At 37.2% G+C, this 16,464-nt stretch overlaps 1 protein-coding gene across 1 annotated transcript in view; it reads left to right on the forward strand.

The window, feature by feature from the left end:
- The window catches only part of si:dkey-237i9.1 (SEC14-like protein 1), a 155,282-nt gene that overhangs the window by 99,167 nt on the left and 39,651 nt on the right, over positions 1-16,464 (forward strand). Inside the window, exon 9 of the mRNA XM_056246136.1 lies at positions 14,634-14,722. Coding sequence (XP_056102111.1) covers positions 14,634-14,722 — 89 coding nt within the window. The remainder of the gene's footprint in view (positions 1-14,633; positions 14,723-16,464) is intronic.

Raw genomic sequence — 16,464 nt, forward strand, 5'->3', positions numbered from 1 at the left:
TTGTTGAGGGTTGGTTTTTTAGGGAAGGATTACATGCCTGCACACATATATATTCAAACGCGCATACCGTTTGAATATATATGTGTGCGTATTAAGAGAATTAACTCTCAATACGCATGTGCACGCCATCAGCGTTCTCACAGGTTCGCGTTTTTAAAATTTGCGTAGAGAGAACTTAAAGGATTAGTTCACTTTTAAAAAAACTTTTGCTGATAATTTACTCACCCCCATGTCATCCAAGATGTCCATGTCTTTCTTTCTTCAGTCGAAAAGAAATTAAGGTTTTTGATGAAAACATTCCAGGATTTTTCTCCATATAATGCACTTTGCTGGGCACCAAACGGTTCAAGGTCCAAAAGACAGTTTCAGTGCAAACTGCAAACTGTTCAAATGGCTTTAAACGACACCAGACGATGAATAAGGGTCTTATCAAGCGAAACGATCGCTCATTTAAAAAAGAAATAACAAAGTTTAAGTTTTATAAGCTCAAATGCTCGCCTTGCTCTGTTCTGTGTGACTCTCCTGTTCGAACTCGTTCATCAAAATGAACGAATCTTTTTCCGAGTCAATTCGTTCATTTCGTTCGTTAAATGAACCAAATGATTCGAAAAAAGATTTGTTCATTTTGATGAACGAGTTCGAATAGGAGAGTCACGAACGTGCATCACAGAACAGAGCAAGGCGAGCATTTGACATTATTAAACTTAAACTTTGTTATTTATTTTTTAAATGACCGATCGTTTCGCTTGATAAGACCATTATTAATTGTCTGGAATCGTTTAAAGCCCTTTGAACAGTTTGCACTGAAACTGTCATTTGGACCTTGAACCGTTTGGTGCCCAGCAAAGTGCATTATATGGAGAAAAATCCTGGAATGTTTTCATCAAAAACCTTAATTTCTTTTCGACTGAAGAAAGAAAGACATGGACATCTTGGATGACATGGGGGTGAGTAAATTATCAGCAAAAGTTTTTTTAAAAGTGAACTAATCCTTTAAGAGTTTTCTGTTAAAACGGTGTCGTGTTGGCGCCCCCTAAGTTAATAACTAATGATCGTTGCGACGGAAGTGAATCAATTAAAACTAACTTTAGCTGGAAAATAACTATTTTCTAGAGCTGTCATAAAGCCAAAACAATCTCTGTTACTTTAATTTCCTATTATCACTGTAAAGCAGCCTTGGAACAATCTACATTGTTAAAAGCGCTATATAAATGAAGATGACTTCACTTGATTTGACTTACCAAATTTTTTTTTATTTAATAATAAAATTATTAATGTTGTTTAAACAAACGATACATAAATATAGACTATTATTTGAACGAACAGTGAACTATAATATATCTCTCTTTGTAGGCTATCTGTTTATTTAAAAAAAAAACAGCACAAGGTCTTGTAAAAACTTTTTTTATTATTTCAACAAGAATGAGACTGATTACATATGTAAAAAAAAACAAACAGAAAAAAACACAACAAACTTAAAACAAAAACAAAAAAACAACGTAAATATGCCTATCAGGCCTACTACAGAATTGGTTAAATTTATAGAACAAACTTTTAGAACAGAAAAATAGAATCAAAAGTTTAAAAATAGAGACTACAACAATATAGCCTACCGTATATTTCATATTGTAGACGTCTGTGGGCAACAGAAGCCTATTTCTCGGGGGAGCAGCGCAATAAAAAAAATACCATTATAGGCATATCTCGCAGTCAGTGAAAATAAATTGGTGCAATGACGCGGATTATTTTTACTATTCTATTGAGGAATGAGACGAATGAAGAGCGCTTCTCTCTCGTGTGCGCGCACACACTGACTGCTGGTCAATCTAACTTCTGGGCTTTCTAGTAAATTTGTGGTCGAGTGGTATAACTTAGATTTAGATTTAGATGACACTGGTTCAAATCCCGAACAAACATGGGCTACTGTAATTTTTTTATTATTATTAATGGAGAGAGATTTGTCTAGTTCTAAAACTCTGTTACACCATATAGTTTTTTTGCTTATATTTTTAAAATAAAATGACAATGCATTTCCATTTTACACTAAGGAACCAATATTGTCCAACAGAATTATTGAATTTACATTTGTATAATAATTCCAATCGTAATTTCAAAAGCAGTTCTGTTAAAAACAGAAAAAAAAATATGGTTGTAAGCAAGGTACGATTTGCCAGGGGGGACGGGGATTTCCATTTGGCCTAAATATCCCTGCTTTTGCTGAATTATTTTGACCCCCCCCAAGGTAATCAATGCTATACTTCACCAATAGACCATATAAAAAATATGAAATAAAGATAAGCAACATGCACGTTTAAACAACAAACAATAAAATCAGAACCAGCGCTTCTGCTCCTGTATTGAGTGATAACATGCAGCACGTTTCAGTTACGATATCCTGGTTCCAGTGGCCTTAATGCATGCACGGCTTTTCAAAATGTCACAAAGCATTTTAGGATTGTATTGAATGAAATATTGAAGTTTATAAAAGCATTTTAGGATTGTATTGAATGAAATATTGAAGTTTATAATTACCGTAAAACTTCAAATAATAGCCCCGGCTTTTATTTTCCCAAATCGTCGAACTGCACCGGCTTGTATTTGAGACAGGCGTCTATATGAGACAGGCCTTTATAATTTAGTGTTGAGATGTTGTTCATTGAGTGTAGGCCTAGAGTCTCTAATCTCTAAAAATCTCCAAATGCTCCACGTGAAACTGCGGTCTTCCGACCTTTTACTATTGTGTCAATTGATTTTGATCAATATGCGCGAGGGAGAAAGAGCAAGACAGCACTCGTGGTGTTTGAAGACGTGAGAGTGCGCGTGCGCGGCCAGGGCGCTCTCTCTGCTCGTTATGCGCCCTGTCAAGCGCAGCAGTCTTTCTATTCTACATCACTCACCGATCAAAAAAGGCTTTGGCGGGACAAAAATTAGCTTAGGCGGCCGCCACAAAGCGGACGATCTGACGGGTTTTATTAGATTAAATACAACCCGAAACTAAAAACAGACCAGGCCTCTATTTACCCGACCGGCTATTATTTGAAGTTTTACGGTAAGTATTTTGGCACACCATTCTGAGGGGCGCTAAGCATTGTTCGACAGACAACGGCGGCACTTTCATTTGGATGTATTTTTCTCATAACAGCTAAAACAACTTAATATAGGCTACTCCACCATTTTTTGGTCTTCCAGATACGAGTACATCATTCAAAGCTGTAAACTTTTATTCATGTACACTCACAATAGGCTAACAAAAAAAAAAAACTTTTATGTGGTCTCTGTCTCCGGGAACTGCACGTCACAAAAATTAACCGAAAGCCACTTGCCTTAGCTCAATCATAATAAGAAATGTGTCTAAAGCTTTAAATGTCAAAATATTTAAAGAATGTTATCTGATTATGTAATCCATATGAAACCGAGAGGTACAGAGGATCTGCTCAAACATGTTTATCATGTGTATGAGCGCGTCCCAATGAGGAAAGGACAAGGCAAGAGTGAAAATCTTGCTCTAATGTAAAAACAGATCAAATAATTTCCCTGTGGAAATTTACAAAATAAAGATCCCTGTGGAATTTAATATTGAGTTGAATTTTTTTTTTCATGACAACAAATTAACATGAGTTTGAAGTTTGTATTTCGTTTTGCTTGGAAAAAGCTGTAGCGTTTAAAGTAGAGTTTTAATTCTTCAATTAGCCTATTGAAATAATGAAATATTTAGTTAATACACTTTTTTATGACAGAAATATTACTACATGTAGCCTAAATGATTTAATTCCTTCATTATCAACTTTAATTACACTTTAATAATGCTAATGTCTGTGACATCTCTTTGTCTCATAGCCTGTGGGGGGTTTGGAGGGGCAGTTCATTGGCTTTATCCAATGGGGATGCAGGACAATAGGCTGTAGGTGTTAATGTCCCGTCTTTCATATGGAGAGTGTTGGCTAGCCAGCCTAATGATAGCTACAGAACAGGCAAAGGCAAAATTCCTTTCAGGATAAATCTCTCTGTGTCCAAATAGGCCCTATCTTAATTAAATTATAAATATTGCAGCTAATGTATTTAAAGGTTTTTTATAAAAAAAAAGGTTTGTCAACAAACCTTATCTAAACCTGAACTGTTGACGAAACGCGTTCATTCCAACTAAACGAATGCGTGTGAGCAGCAGATACAGAGCTCTTTAATTCGCAATCAACCTCGTTTTATTGTAAGGTGAATTCAAAAAGGCATTCTTTTTCTTTGAAGCAACAAAGGCTAAATCATTTGTTACAGTTGTTTTTTGTAATTGGTGTGGATGACACACAGTGAAATATACAGTAGCCTATAATCAGCTCTATGATGTGTTTCTACCCTGAAACATTTAATTTCAATAGAGACACAGCGTGCGCAGTGAGGGAGACAAAAGACACTTGCTAAAAAGAGATCCAGTGCGTCTGCGAGAGAGAGGCAAAGAAACCCGCCCAATATTAATTTGTTGCTTTCTAGGCTACTATTTTCATTTTGTTCTGTTTTAATTGTACACAACAAAGCAGCAATTTAATACAAATTTAAAATGTCACAAGAATAAGATTCTGTATTTCTTATTTTGCATCGCAAAGTGAAACGCTTTCACTGTTCATTCTATTGCTTTATCATATTTTATCTTTCATTTAATAGCACAGCACATATTTAGAGCAGCTCCAGCAGGGCTCAATGCTGAGGATTGGGTCAAGTCACCTTCATTTATAAAGCGCTTTTAACAGTATGGATTGTTTCAAAGCAGCTTTACAGTTATAATAGAAATTAGCGTAACAGATTGTTTTGTCTTTACAACAGCATTAGGATAAAGTTATTGTCCAGCTAAAGTTAGTTTTGATTTGATTCACTTCCGTTGCGAAGATCATTAGTTATTAACTCGGGGGCCGCTAACACGACACCGTTCTAACAGAAAAACTCTTAACGCGCTCCGGCCGCCCATCCACACAAAACAGTGCCTGGTGTCTCGAGAACGCACTCCCTGAAATAGGTTTGAAGGTGCAAACGATTATCCATTATCTCTGCGCAAAACTCAAAAACGCAAACCCGCGAAAACGCAGACGTGCGCATGCGCATCACGTGTTCAGTCCAGAGGTGTAGTGGTAAAAAAAGAGGTGGGTAAACTATAAATTCTGGTGGACCACGACGTGGTCACCTGGTAAGGTGGGCCACTGCCTACCGGTGTATGTGTATCCTGATGACATTGCTATATAGGGAGGGCTCGACATTAAGCCTTTTCATACGCTTGTCCTTCGGACAAGTAAATCTGTCATTCACTTGTCCGAGTAAAAAAGTTGCTTGTCCGGATTTTTTATTTTTATTTTGTGTGTTAATTTATTCTGAAACAATATTCTCATCAGTGTTCAATCAGCTTTGATATTTAAATCACCATATTGTAATATCTGCACCTTTAAAGGGCATCCCCTCCCCCAATATTATTAAATGTATGCTTCATCTTTCATTTTAAATTCCTAAATTTGATCAATAAATTCAATTATTTAGAATAATAAGACACTATAGGGCTGTTACCCTAGGGGCTGATCAAATTAAATCATTTACACTGAAAAATTACAATTGCATAAAATAATGTTATGAAATTGATTTAAATTTACATATAAGAAACGTTGGAAAGAATGATACTACTTTTAAACATTTAACACTAAACCACCAGTAGGTGGTGGCAGGCGACCGTCTTAATGAGTGAGTCATTGATTAATTCATTCAAACGATTCGTTTAAACGGCTGATTCATTCAAGAATGAGACAGATGTTTATGAATGGGTCATTGAATCTTTGACTCAATCGATTTGTTCAAAATGCTGAATAATTCAGTAATGAAAACAGGTTGAGTGTTCCTGTGACATGCGCCGTGGTTCTGCTGTGATTTTTGTTTGGAACTATTTTCGCTGCTGAAACAGAACAAAAACAGCCTGTTTTAGGAAATCAATGTCACATTTTCAATCGTGATGGTGTTCAGGAAAAATAATTGAGGTTGCCTAACATATGTTAAAAATATAAAAACTCCACATTTAGATTTTTATAGGCAGTATGTTGTTAACTGAGTGTGTGTGTGCTGTGCTGCGCTCATTTGTGTAGATTTCTGCTCGAGAGGCTGCGCAAGCATCAACAGTGCAACCTTACCGTCAGTAATAGTCAACAACACTGACAGTAATGCAGCGCAATATGAAAGAGTTCGTCTTAGGTTTAGCAACCTATGAATCTAATAATGAAAAATATGAAACTAAAATGACATAAGCTTAATTTAAAATGTCTTAGGAACTACAGGATATTTAGAGGTCGATAAACGCAATTGAGAGGTGGATAAACACACTTTGGAGGTGGGTAAATGCTATTTCCGAATATTGGGAGGTGCGTAAACGGCGTTTACGTGCGTTTAGCCTCCACTACATCCCTGCCAGGGAAGCATCGAAACGCAAGAATGATTGTGATTTTATTACATTCAATGTAAACAGCGGTTGATAATGGGTAACGTTAGTGTGTTTCTGGTGACAACGTCGCGTTGAGGCTCTTTGTTAGAGATACATTCGTGGAGAAATCAAAACAAATGAGTGAAACAGCACACAGAAAACTCACAGAAGAAATGTACTGAGGTAAAAATTCTAATTGTGTTTTTTATGATTTAGTTTAACATAAAACAACTAAGGGAGTTGTTTTGCTGAATATATTATCACGATTGAACATGTTACATTGAATTTATAGTTCAATAAACAAGTAGCGTAGTTAATATTATTAAGCTACTTACATTTTAGACACAAACAATATTAACTGTTTTTGTTCTATTTCACAGACAAAAATAGTTCCAAAGGAAAGCAACAGCAGCGCGGTGTTTTGTTTCTGAATGATTCAGCATTTTAAACGAATCTTTTGTATGAATGACTCAATGACTCACTAATTAAGACGGTCACTTGCCGCCACCTATTGGTGGTTTAGTTTCATGTTTAAGTATTGCATTTTTTTATTTGTATATTCAAACATTTATTTAAACCATCAATCTCATAACATTATTTATTGCAGTTATAATTTTGCAGTGCGAATTATTTAATTTGATGGGTAACAGCCCTATAGTGTCTTATTATTATAACTAAATTTATTGATCAAATGTAAGAATTTGACATGAAAGATGATGCATACATTTAATAAGGTAATAAGTTCTCTTTATAAAAATAAATAACACTTTGGGGTAAATATCACAAATATGAAGATTTAAGTATGTAAAATCTGAAAATATTGCTTCAGAATAAATATATTTACACCACTAAAAAATCCCCCCCTCCCGTACATGGTACAGTACATACAATTTCTCCCCCGGGAGACATGTCACCTTTTTCGCCTCTGTTCAGTTTGCAGGTATGACTACAGGTAGATCCTTCAGGGTCGCATAGAGAGGAGAGGTATCCAAAGCACATCAACTGACCACAGGGGTTCCTCAGGGTTCAGTTCATGGACCGCTCCTCTTCTCCATTTACACCACATCACTGGGACCCATCATACAGGCACATGGTTTCTCTTACCATTGCTATGCTGATGACACCCAGCTCTACCTCTCATTTCAACCATGATCCCTCAGTAGCTGCACGCATCTCAAGCTGTCTGGCGGACATCTCGGCATTGAATGAAGGAACATCACCTGCAGCCCAACCTGGCAAAGACTGAGTTTCTCATCCTCCCTGCTAATCCATCTCTACAACACGACTTCACTATCCAGCTAGATTCAACCTCAATCACCCCATCAGGGTCGGTCAGAAATATTGGAGTAACATTTGATGACCAGCTGACCTTCACAGACCACATTAAAAGTTAGCTCGATCATGCAGGTTTGCACTGCACAACATCAGGAAGATCAGGCCTTTCCTAACTGAGCATGCAACACAACTTCTCGTCCAGGCCCTGGTTATCTCTAGGCTTGATTACTGCAATGCTCTTCTGGCTGGACTTCCATCATGTGCAACTAAACCTCTACAAATGATCCAGAATGCTGCAGCTCGTCTCGTCTTCAACGAGCCCAAAAGGGCCCACGTCACTCGTCTGTTCATCTCTCTGCACTGGCTACCACTCGCTGCTCGTATAAAGTTCAAGGCATTGCCATTGACACTTGCTTACAGATGTACCACAGACTCAGCTCCGTCCTACTTTCACTCGCTCCTACGAGTCTACATCCTTACCAGAAGCCTACGATTGGTCAATGAGCGACGGCTCGTGGTACCATCACAAAGAGACACAAAATCACTCTCCAGATCATTCACATTCACGGTTCCATGCTGGTGGAATCTCCCCACCCTCATCCGGGATGCAGAATCACTGACAACATTCAAAAGACAGCTGAAAACTCATCTCTTCCGTGAGCACTTAACCTCATAAAAAAATAAAATAAAATTTTTCCTTTAAATCCTCCCTTGTCTGGCTTATGCTACTCTTGAGCAGTGCCTGAATTTTGTATTGTGAGCACTTCTTGCATTGTTTTTGCCTCTTCACGATGACTCGCTTGCTTTAGTCCTCAGTTGTATGTCGCTTTGGATAAAAGCGTTTGCTAAATGACTAAATGTAAATATGCTTTTAACCCCTAGGGGTCCAAAGTGTTTTTGAAGCCCTTGAGATGTTTTGATATGCCCTGACATTTGTGCTTTTTTGAGTTTCTTATAAACACATTTATGGCAAATTTGTCATTACAGTCTATTCAGCACAAACAGGGCTACCATAATATGTGAGCAACATATATGTACATGTTTGTATTTTTGAGAGGATAACGTTTATGCATGGTTATTGGAAAAAATTAAGTCTGAAATAAGGCTTCAAAAAGCATACCAAATAGGTGTCCACAAGACTTTTGATTAATGAATGTTGTAGCCTAGAGTTTTTGCTTCAAAACGATGTGAAAATCATCCTGCCCTACTCATTCATATAAAACAATATATTAATTAAAATGTTGTAAGACACTTTTTGTTTAGAAAGGCAATATGTGTGGGGGTGTGAATGAACATGAATAATGCTGTGATTCACACCTGAGAAGACAATGACCTGCATAATGAACCTTTCAGTCATGTATGTGACTTAGAGGGAACTACAAGAAAGAAAATGAGGAAAAAAGATATATATATATATTGTTTGCAGTTTATTTAGAATATAGTTAACAATATAACAATATACACTCACCTAAAGGATTATTAGGAAGTAGGAACACCATACTAATACTGTGTTTGACCCCCTTTCGCCATCAGAACTGCCTTAATTCTACGTGGCATTGATTCAACAAGGTGCTAAAAGCATTCTTTAGAAATGTTGGCCCATATTGATAGGATAGCATCTTGCAGTTGATGGAGATTTGTGGGATGCACATCCAGGGCACGAAGCTCCCATTCCACCACATCCCAAAGATGCCCTATTGGGTTGAGAGCTGGTGACTGTGGGGGCCATTTTAGTACAGTGAACTCATTGTCATGTTCAGGAAACCAATTTGAAATGATTCGAGCTTTGTGACATGGTGCATTATCCTGCTGGAAATAGCCATCAGAGGATGGGTACATGGTGGCCATAAAGGGATGGACATGGTCAGAAACAATGCTCAGGTAGGCCGTGGCATTTAAACGATGCCCAATTGGCACTAAGGGGCCTAAAGTGTGCCAAGAAAACATCCCCCACACCATTACACCACCACCACCAGCCTGCACAGTAGTAACAAGTAGGGGTGTGCAAAAAAATCGATTCACATTTGAATCGCGATTCAATCTTTACCGATTCAGAATCGATTCATAGAATTTCAAAAATCGATTCATATATTTTTTTTAATGGCGTGCACGGGCGGAGTGGCAATCGGGTGAGTCGGGACTTTTACCGGTGGTCCGGTAGTGTTTCGAGGCCGCGAGGGCCGGTCTGATAAATAGTTACATTGCAAGTTCTTGCCGCCCGCTGGTCAAACTGTGCAGCCTCTCTGCTCAACCCGTGAATAAATGCATCGATCTGCAGATCTTATGTTTGAGTTCTGTAGATCTTTTGCCAAGCGTGTCAGAGGTTACGGGTTCTAAATCGCACTCGTATAGTTTTTTCTCTCTCTCATCAAAACCGAATGTTCATCACGTTTGTGTGCATTTTATTTTGTGATTTCACCGGAACCACAACGGCGATATGAAGCGCGCGTCCGAGTGAAGACTGCGCGAGCCACAGAGAACACTGTATCCATGACACATAGCAGCGGCAACGAGCGCTCAGCTTGATTTCAAAAACAACAGATCTCTTATTTAATAGCGATCTAAATGAATGCTCTGCTAGTTAACTGGTGATACCCGCAAATTACGCCTATGAACGACTTCACTGGATCTAAACAAATCAATCTAACCATAGATGTTACCAGTAGCGGTGGCTTTTTAAAATCTATTTAAAATAATTTCGCAAGGGTTCTATGACATTAGTATATATTTTTAGGAAGTTCAATGTGCCCAGTCGAGTTAACATTTCAACAGTCAACCTGGTAGCTAAAGTAGTCCTTAAACCACATTTAGCATTATTGTTTGTTTGATCTGACTACAGCACTTTAAAGCTAAATGTAAAAGCTTTTTATTTAAGTTTTATTTTAAACTTGAATTAAATGTATTTGAAAGCTGGCCAAAGCTTGGCACTTTGCACTTTTTAGTAGCAAATTTTTTTATTTTTGTATGAAGACATATAAAGTAATATCAAACTACATTTAATTTGTTGTGTTTTTTTCTTTTAAATTGTGTCTACTGCAATCAATCACATTGGAAAAAGTAAACTACATTTATATAGCCTACTGCGAATCGTTTTTTGAATCGAGAATCGTTTTTGAATCGAAAATCGATTTTGAATCGAATCTTGAGACAAAAAATCGGTATGGAATCGTGACATTTTCTGAATCGTGCACCCCTAGTAACAAGGCATGATGGATCCATGTTCTCATTCTGTTTACGCCAAATTTTGACTCTACCATCTGAATGTCTCAACAGAAATCGAGACTCATCAGACCAGGCAACATTTTTCCAGTCTTCAACTGTCCAATTTTGGTGAGCTCTTGCAAATTGTAGCCTCTTTTTCCTATTTGTAGTGGAGATGAGTGGTACCCGGTGGGGTCTTCTGCTGTTGTAGCCCATCCGCCTCAAGGTTGTGTGTGTTGTGGCTTCACAAATGCTTTGCTGCATACCTCGGTTGTAACGAGTGGTTATTTCAGTCAAAGTTGGTCTTCTATCAGCTTGAATCAGTCGGCCCATTCTCCTCTGACCTCTAGCATCAACAAGGCATTTTCGCCCACAGGACTGCCGCATACTGGATGTTTTTCCCTTTTCACACCATTCTTTGTAAACCCTAGAAATGGTTGTGCGTGAAAATCCCAGTAACTGAGCAGATTGTGAAATACTCAGACCGGCCCGTCTGGCACCAACAACCATGCCACGCTCAAAATTGCTTAAATCACCTTTCTTTCCCATTCTGACATTCAGTTTGGAGTTCAGGAGATTGTCTTGACCAGGACCACACCCCTAAATGCATTGAAGCAACTGCCATGTGATTGGTTGATTAGATAATTGCATTAATGAGAAATTGAACAGGTGTTCCTAATAATCCTTTAGGTAAGTGTATATTAACAATATATATTAAAAATATAATCCAAAATACAAATGAAAGTCGAAGGCACATTTTGAGTACACAGTCATACCTCGAAACAAATCCTGTTCAAATAGGCTATATGGGCTATTCTACAAAATTGGTTCAAATTTAGAGTTGGTCTTTTTCCACAAATTTATTATGCATGCAAATTGTATAATATCCAAGATACACATTTCTAGTTATTGTGCAGTTAATTCATAACATTTTCAGAAAGTTTTGGAATATTTTTTCCTCTTCCTCTTTTTTTCTAAATGTTAATTTGCAGTTTAATACGTTGCTTATAAAAATACATCTTATTTAAACATATTTCAGTCGATTTCACTCATCTCAGTATAGCAATATAATTTGCGAAAAGCCAAACTAGTTGGCTTTTTTTGTTTTCTCTTTATATTAATGATTTTCCGTCTGTGTGTATTAATGCTAAAATTATAATGTACGCTGATGACACAGTGGTGTATATTCATGGTAAAATTGTCAAGGATGTTGCCCGAAAGTTAACTGAGGAAATGAAAAAGGTTTCCAAATGGCTAAAAAAAACTCTCATTTAACTTTGAATGTTGACAAAACGGTTTCTATGTTTTTCACAAACCGCCGTAAGTTCTCGCTATGTAAATCTGAACCAAAAATCATTATTGAGGGTCAGGAAATTTCAAGGGTTGACCAAATTAAATATTTAGGAGTCATTCTTGACCCAAATTTAAATTAAAAAAAACATATTAAAAAGATAACAGTTGAAAATTAACATAGCACATTTTAGATATATTAGGAACTCTTTGACCATAGATGCATCTAATCTATATCTAAATGCGATGATAATTCCGCACTTTCGATACTGCATGACGAGTTGGTCACAGGCATGTAAAACAGCATTAAGGCCCCTGGAATATTATTAAGGCCCCTACAAAAGTTCTCTTAAGGTTCATGACAATAAATCTCGGTTATTTCACCATTGTCATATTCTTAAAAAACATAATCATATATTCAAATATCTGTCTTTTGTTTAAGATAATAAATGGTACTGCAGCCCCTCCGTTAAAAAAAGTTTATTTCACTGAGCTCAGAAATTTCAACTAGAGCCACTCGGTCGACTGTTCGGGGCGAGTGTAGGATTCCTCAGTGTAAAACAGCATTCGGCAGCTCAGTTTTCTCATGTGTGGCCATCAGAGAGTGAAATAAGTTGCCAACAGAGCTGACCACATGTGTAAATTGTAACACTTTTTCACATCGGGCCAAAAAATGGCTTCTTTTCAAACAAACATGTTCACATAATGTATTGTAATTGATGTGTATGTGAGAGTGTATTTGTAAATGAATGCTGAGGAATGAATGAAGGGTGTGATTTTTTTTTTTTTTTAATGCTGTTTTTGGGATAAATGTATTATTAATATGTGTATCTGTTGACATCAGCCTGCCCAGGGACTACAGGTGGAAATTAGCACAAGTGCTACAACCTGGTATAATGCATCTCTCCTTTTTAAAGTTAATGTATATTTTACATTTGTCCCTGTTCAAAAATAAATAAATGAAAAAAAACAACAACTAGTCAATGTGTTCATGTTCACTAATGTAAGTGCGTGTAGTAAACAAAACTGCGCATCTGTGCCATGCATTCACAGAAACACGGATAACATGCAGGATTAATATTTAAACAGGTTTTAAGGTTTACAGACACTATTCCATATCGCGATTAGAATAAAGATCTTAACAATAAAGAACTTACTATTCACAATCCTCAGCTGGATCCGTTGCTCCTTAAAATGAAACTGAAACCAGCACTACTTCTGAGTTAAATTATTCCTGTATTATTATTATCATGCTATTATTATTCCTCACGGCATCCCAAGACGACGTAAAGTACATGAATCTGATAAAACTTGATGCGTTTTATCGAGTTGATGTGGGCGTTGACAGGTTTGTATGGGTCGCCTCAGATCATTTGCGTTTCAATAGCGTGCGCTCTCCATAGGCATGTTCACATTAGCAGATAATGAGTTGGCATGAGAACGACTGACATTTCTATCTTTTTATACAGATTACATAAACACAGAATATTTGTTTTTGTTTTGAATTAGATCATTTAAAAGTAGACTTAAATGTTTATAAAGATATATTGCTCATGTCTGTGTGACAAGTATTTTCTAAGTTTTGTTTAGAGACGTGCTCCAGAAAAAAAGTTCACGGAGAGGCAGAAAGCACACCCTGCTTGTTTTCTTTATTTTACAAAAGTACGATGTTTTGTTTTAATTGTAAGTGGACACATACAAAAGTAGACATTTTACATTTTCAGATGATGTATTTCTATTGTCTGTATGACCTTAAAAGATGGAATATTTTGAGTATTTTGCTACTATGTGAAGAAAATCCAGCAAAACGTGGTGGCGAGTTTGTTGACCTCTAAGGGTTAATTGCTCGTTGCAGTTGGTCTGATGCTTCCAGCCATTATGGCCTGATTTGTCCTGCCTTCTTTGTGCTTGACGCCTTTATTGCTGCTTGCAGCTATATTTGTTATTATAATTACCAGTAATTTCTTTTTTTTATTTTATCTTCATTCACAAGTGAAAATGACACAATTGCAGCCTTACTGAGCAATGTTTCAAACCTTCCCTTTTGTGCCACTTGCTGGTGATTTGGTGAACGAGTGTCACGTAACTGGGTTGTATTTAATACTCATTTTGGTTAATTAACTACTGTATATAATTTAATGTTCAGCAATAAATTAACATCCAACAATGCACACAGTGAAACACTGCAATTAAATCGATTAACAGAAATAGCTTTTTCTCAAATGGTCTGTTTACAAGATAGCTCTACTAACAGAGAATGAGTTTACCTGTGAGAAGTGCAAGACAGAAATTGTTTGCACTTGTTTATACTTTCTTTCAGTTACATATTTCAGCAGAACATGTCATGGTGTTGTGGTTTGGCACTATATGATGGTGATGTAGGGTGTTTTGTATTTCCACATTCTTAAACACTTGTTTCTTTCTATAGATGGCCGGCCTCTGTATATCCTACGCCTAGGACATATGGACACTAAAGGACTGGTTCGAGCACTTGGAGAAGAATCCCTCCTTAGACATGTTAGAGATTCAATAACCAACATTTTTCAGCATGATTTCTGGTGTTTTCCATTCAGTGGTGGACAGTAACTGTACTTTATTGGATTATTTTTATTTTGGTTAACTTTTACTTTACTACATTCAAAAGCATAATATCGTATTTTTAACTCCACAACATTTCATAAAAACATGTAGTTCCTCATTATTTTGAATTGAAGAAATTGTCACCTGCCCTGAGACGAGATAGCGCTGTCCGATTCGTAATTAGCTGATTCTTCAAATAACCTGTTAAATTGATTTGCAAATCCTACTGGATGATTTATTTGAGAATTGGGCTGATTCGTTTGCATTTGTTCTCAAGTCAACAACTCACTGATTCAAATGATCCAGTCAGAGCAAATCTCCAGTTAACAATTCATTGAATTCACAAATCTTCCCCGCTGCTGTAGCAGTTTAAAATTATATTAAACTAGTATGTTTGCATAGCGTTCTTCTTAAAATTTTAAACACATTTTGCCCTATGTGACGTCTGTTTTTATTAGGGGCCAAGCACCGAAGGTGCGGAGGCACCTATTGTGTCTGTTCCGGTTCTTATTCTTCTTCTTCTTCCTTCTTCTTCTTCTTCCGACTGGGTGTCTATGGCAGCCCATAGAACCGCTTGTGGGAAAGTTGTGAAATTTGGCACACTGATAGAGGACAGTCTAAAAAGTACTAGTGCAAATTTGACATCTCAAAATCAATCCCTCTAGCGCCACCACCTGTCCAAAGTTTAACTCATATTTAGTCTAATAACTTTTGAACCATAATAGGTAGAAACAAAAGTCTTTTTTCCTCTGATTCCTGAGCTCATGCCGATTCGATTGGATCACATGACGTCATTTTACGTCATACAAATATGTCCGCCATTTTGAATTGTCCAAAAAAACTACTTTTTCGAACTCGTCCTAGACGGTTTGTCCGATTTTCACCAAAATCGCACCAGATCATCTTCAGGCTGTGGGGACAAAAAGTTATGGAATTCAAGTTGATTCGTCAAACCGTTTTCGATAAACGCACGAAATTTTTTTACGTAGCGCTTGGAAAAACAGATGTAAGGCTGGATCTCTGCAACGCTTTATCGTATTAAGACCAAACTTGGTACATTTCATCACAAGCATGACCTGAGGCTACATGCTGCGTTTCGGCGCAGCGCCACCTACTGGTCCGGAGATACAGAAAATGGCTATTTTTACTTATAACTTCTGAACGGTTTGTCCAAAAATCATAAAAGTGGTCTCGTTAGATTCAGGGCGTCATGCCGAGTTGACTGATATCCAATTTTCCCAGATCGGCCATTTTGGCTGTCGGCCATTTTGAATTATGTGTTAAAATGCTGTATTTTTTTTAACGCATTAACGAATTGTTACGAAACTCGGTATGGGTCATCAGTAAGATGCCCTGAAGGAGCCTGAGAAGTATCAAAACAGCGCCACCTAGCGGTAAAATTTATTTTTGAAATGCTTATAACTCTGGCTATGGTTGACTTATTTTCACGGGAGTCATCTCGTTGAGGTCCTGAATCCTTGCCGAGTCCACCGATACCAAACATGCTAGGTTTCGACTTACGGTTTGTGTAGCGTTGTGATTTAGCGCTTAAAAAACATTTGCCGATATCTTCGAAACCGCTAGTCTGATCGAGACGAAACCACCGTCAGAAGTTTGGAAACATAGGTCGATAGCTATTTGCCAATGCCCAAATGCCAAAATATTGTTAGTAAAGGGTC

The sequence above is a fragment of the Rhinichthys klamathensis genome, unplaced genomic scaffold (assembly GCF_029890125.1).
Source record: "Rhinichthys klamathensis goyatoka isolate OS25496 unplaced genomic scaffold, OSU_Roscu_1.1 h1tg000036l_1, whole genome shotgun sequence".
In the NCBI taxonomy this organism is placed as follows: Eukaryota; Metazoa; Chordata; class Actinopteri; order Cypriniformes; family Leuciscidae; genus Rhinichthys; species Rhinichthys klamathensis.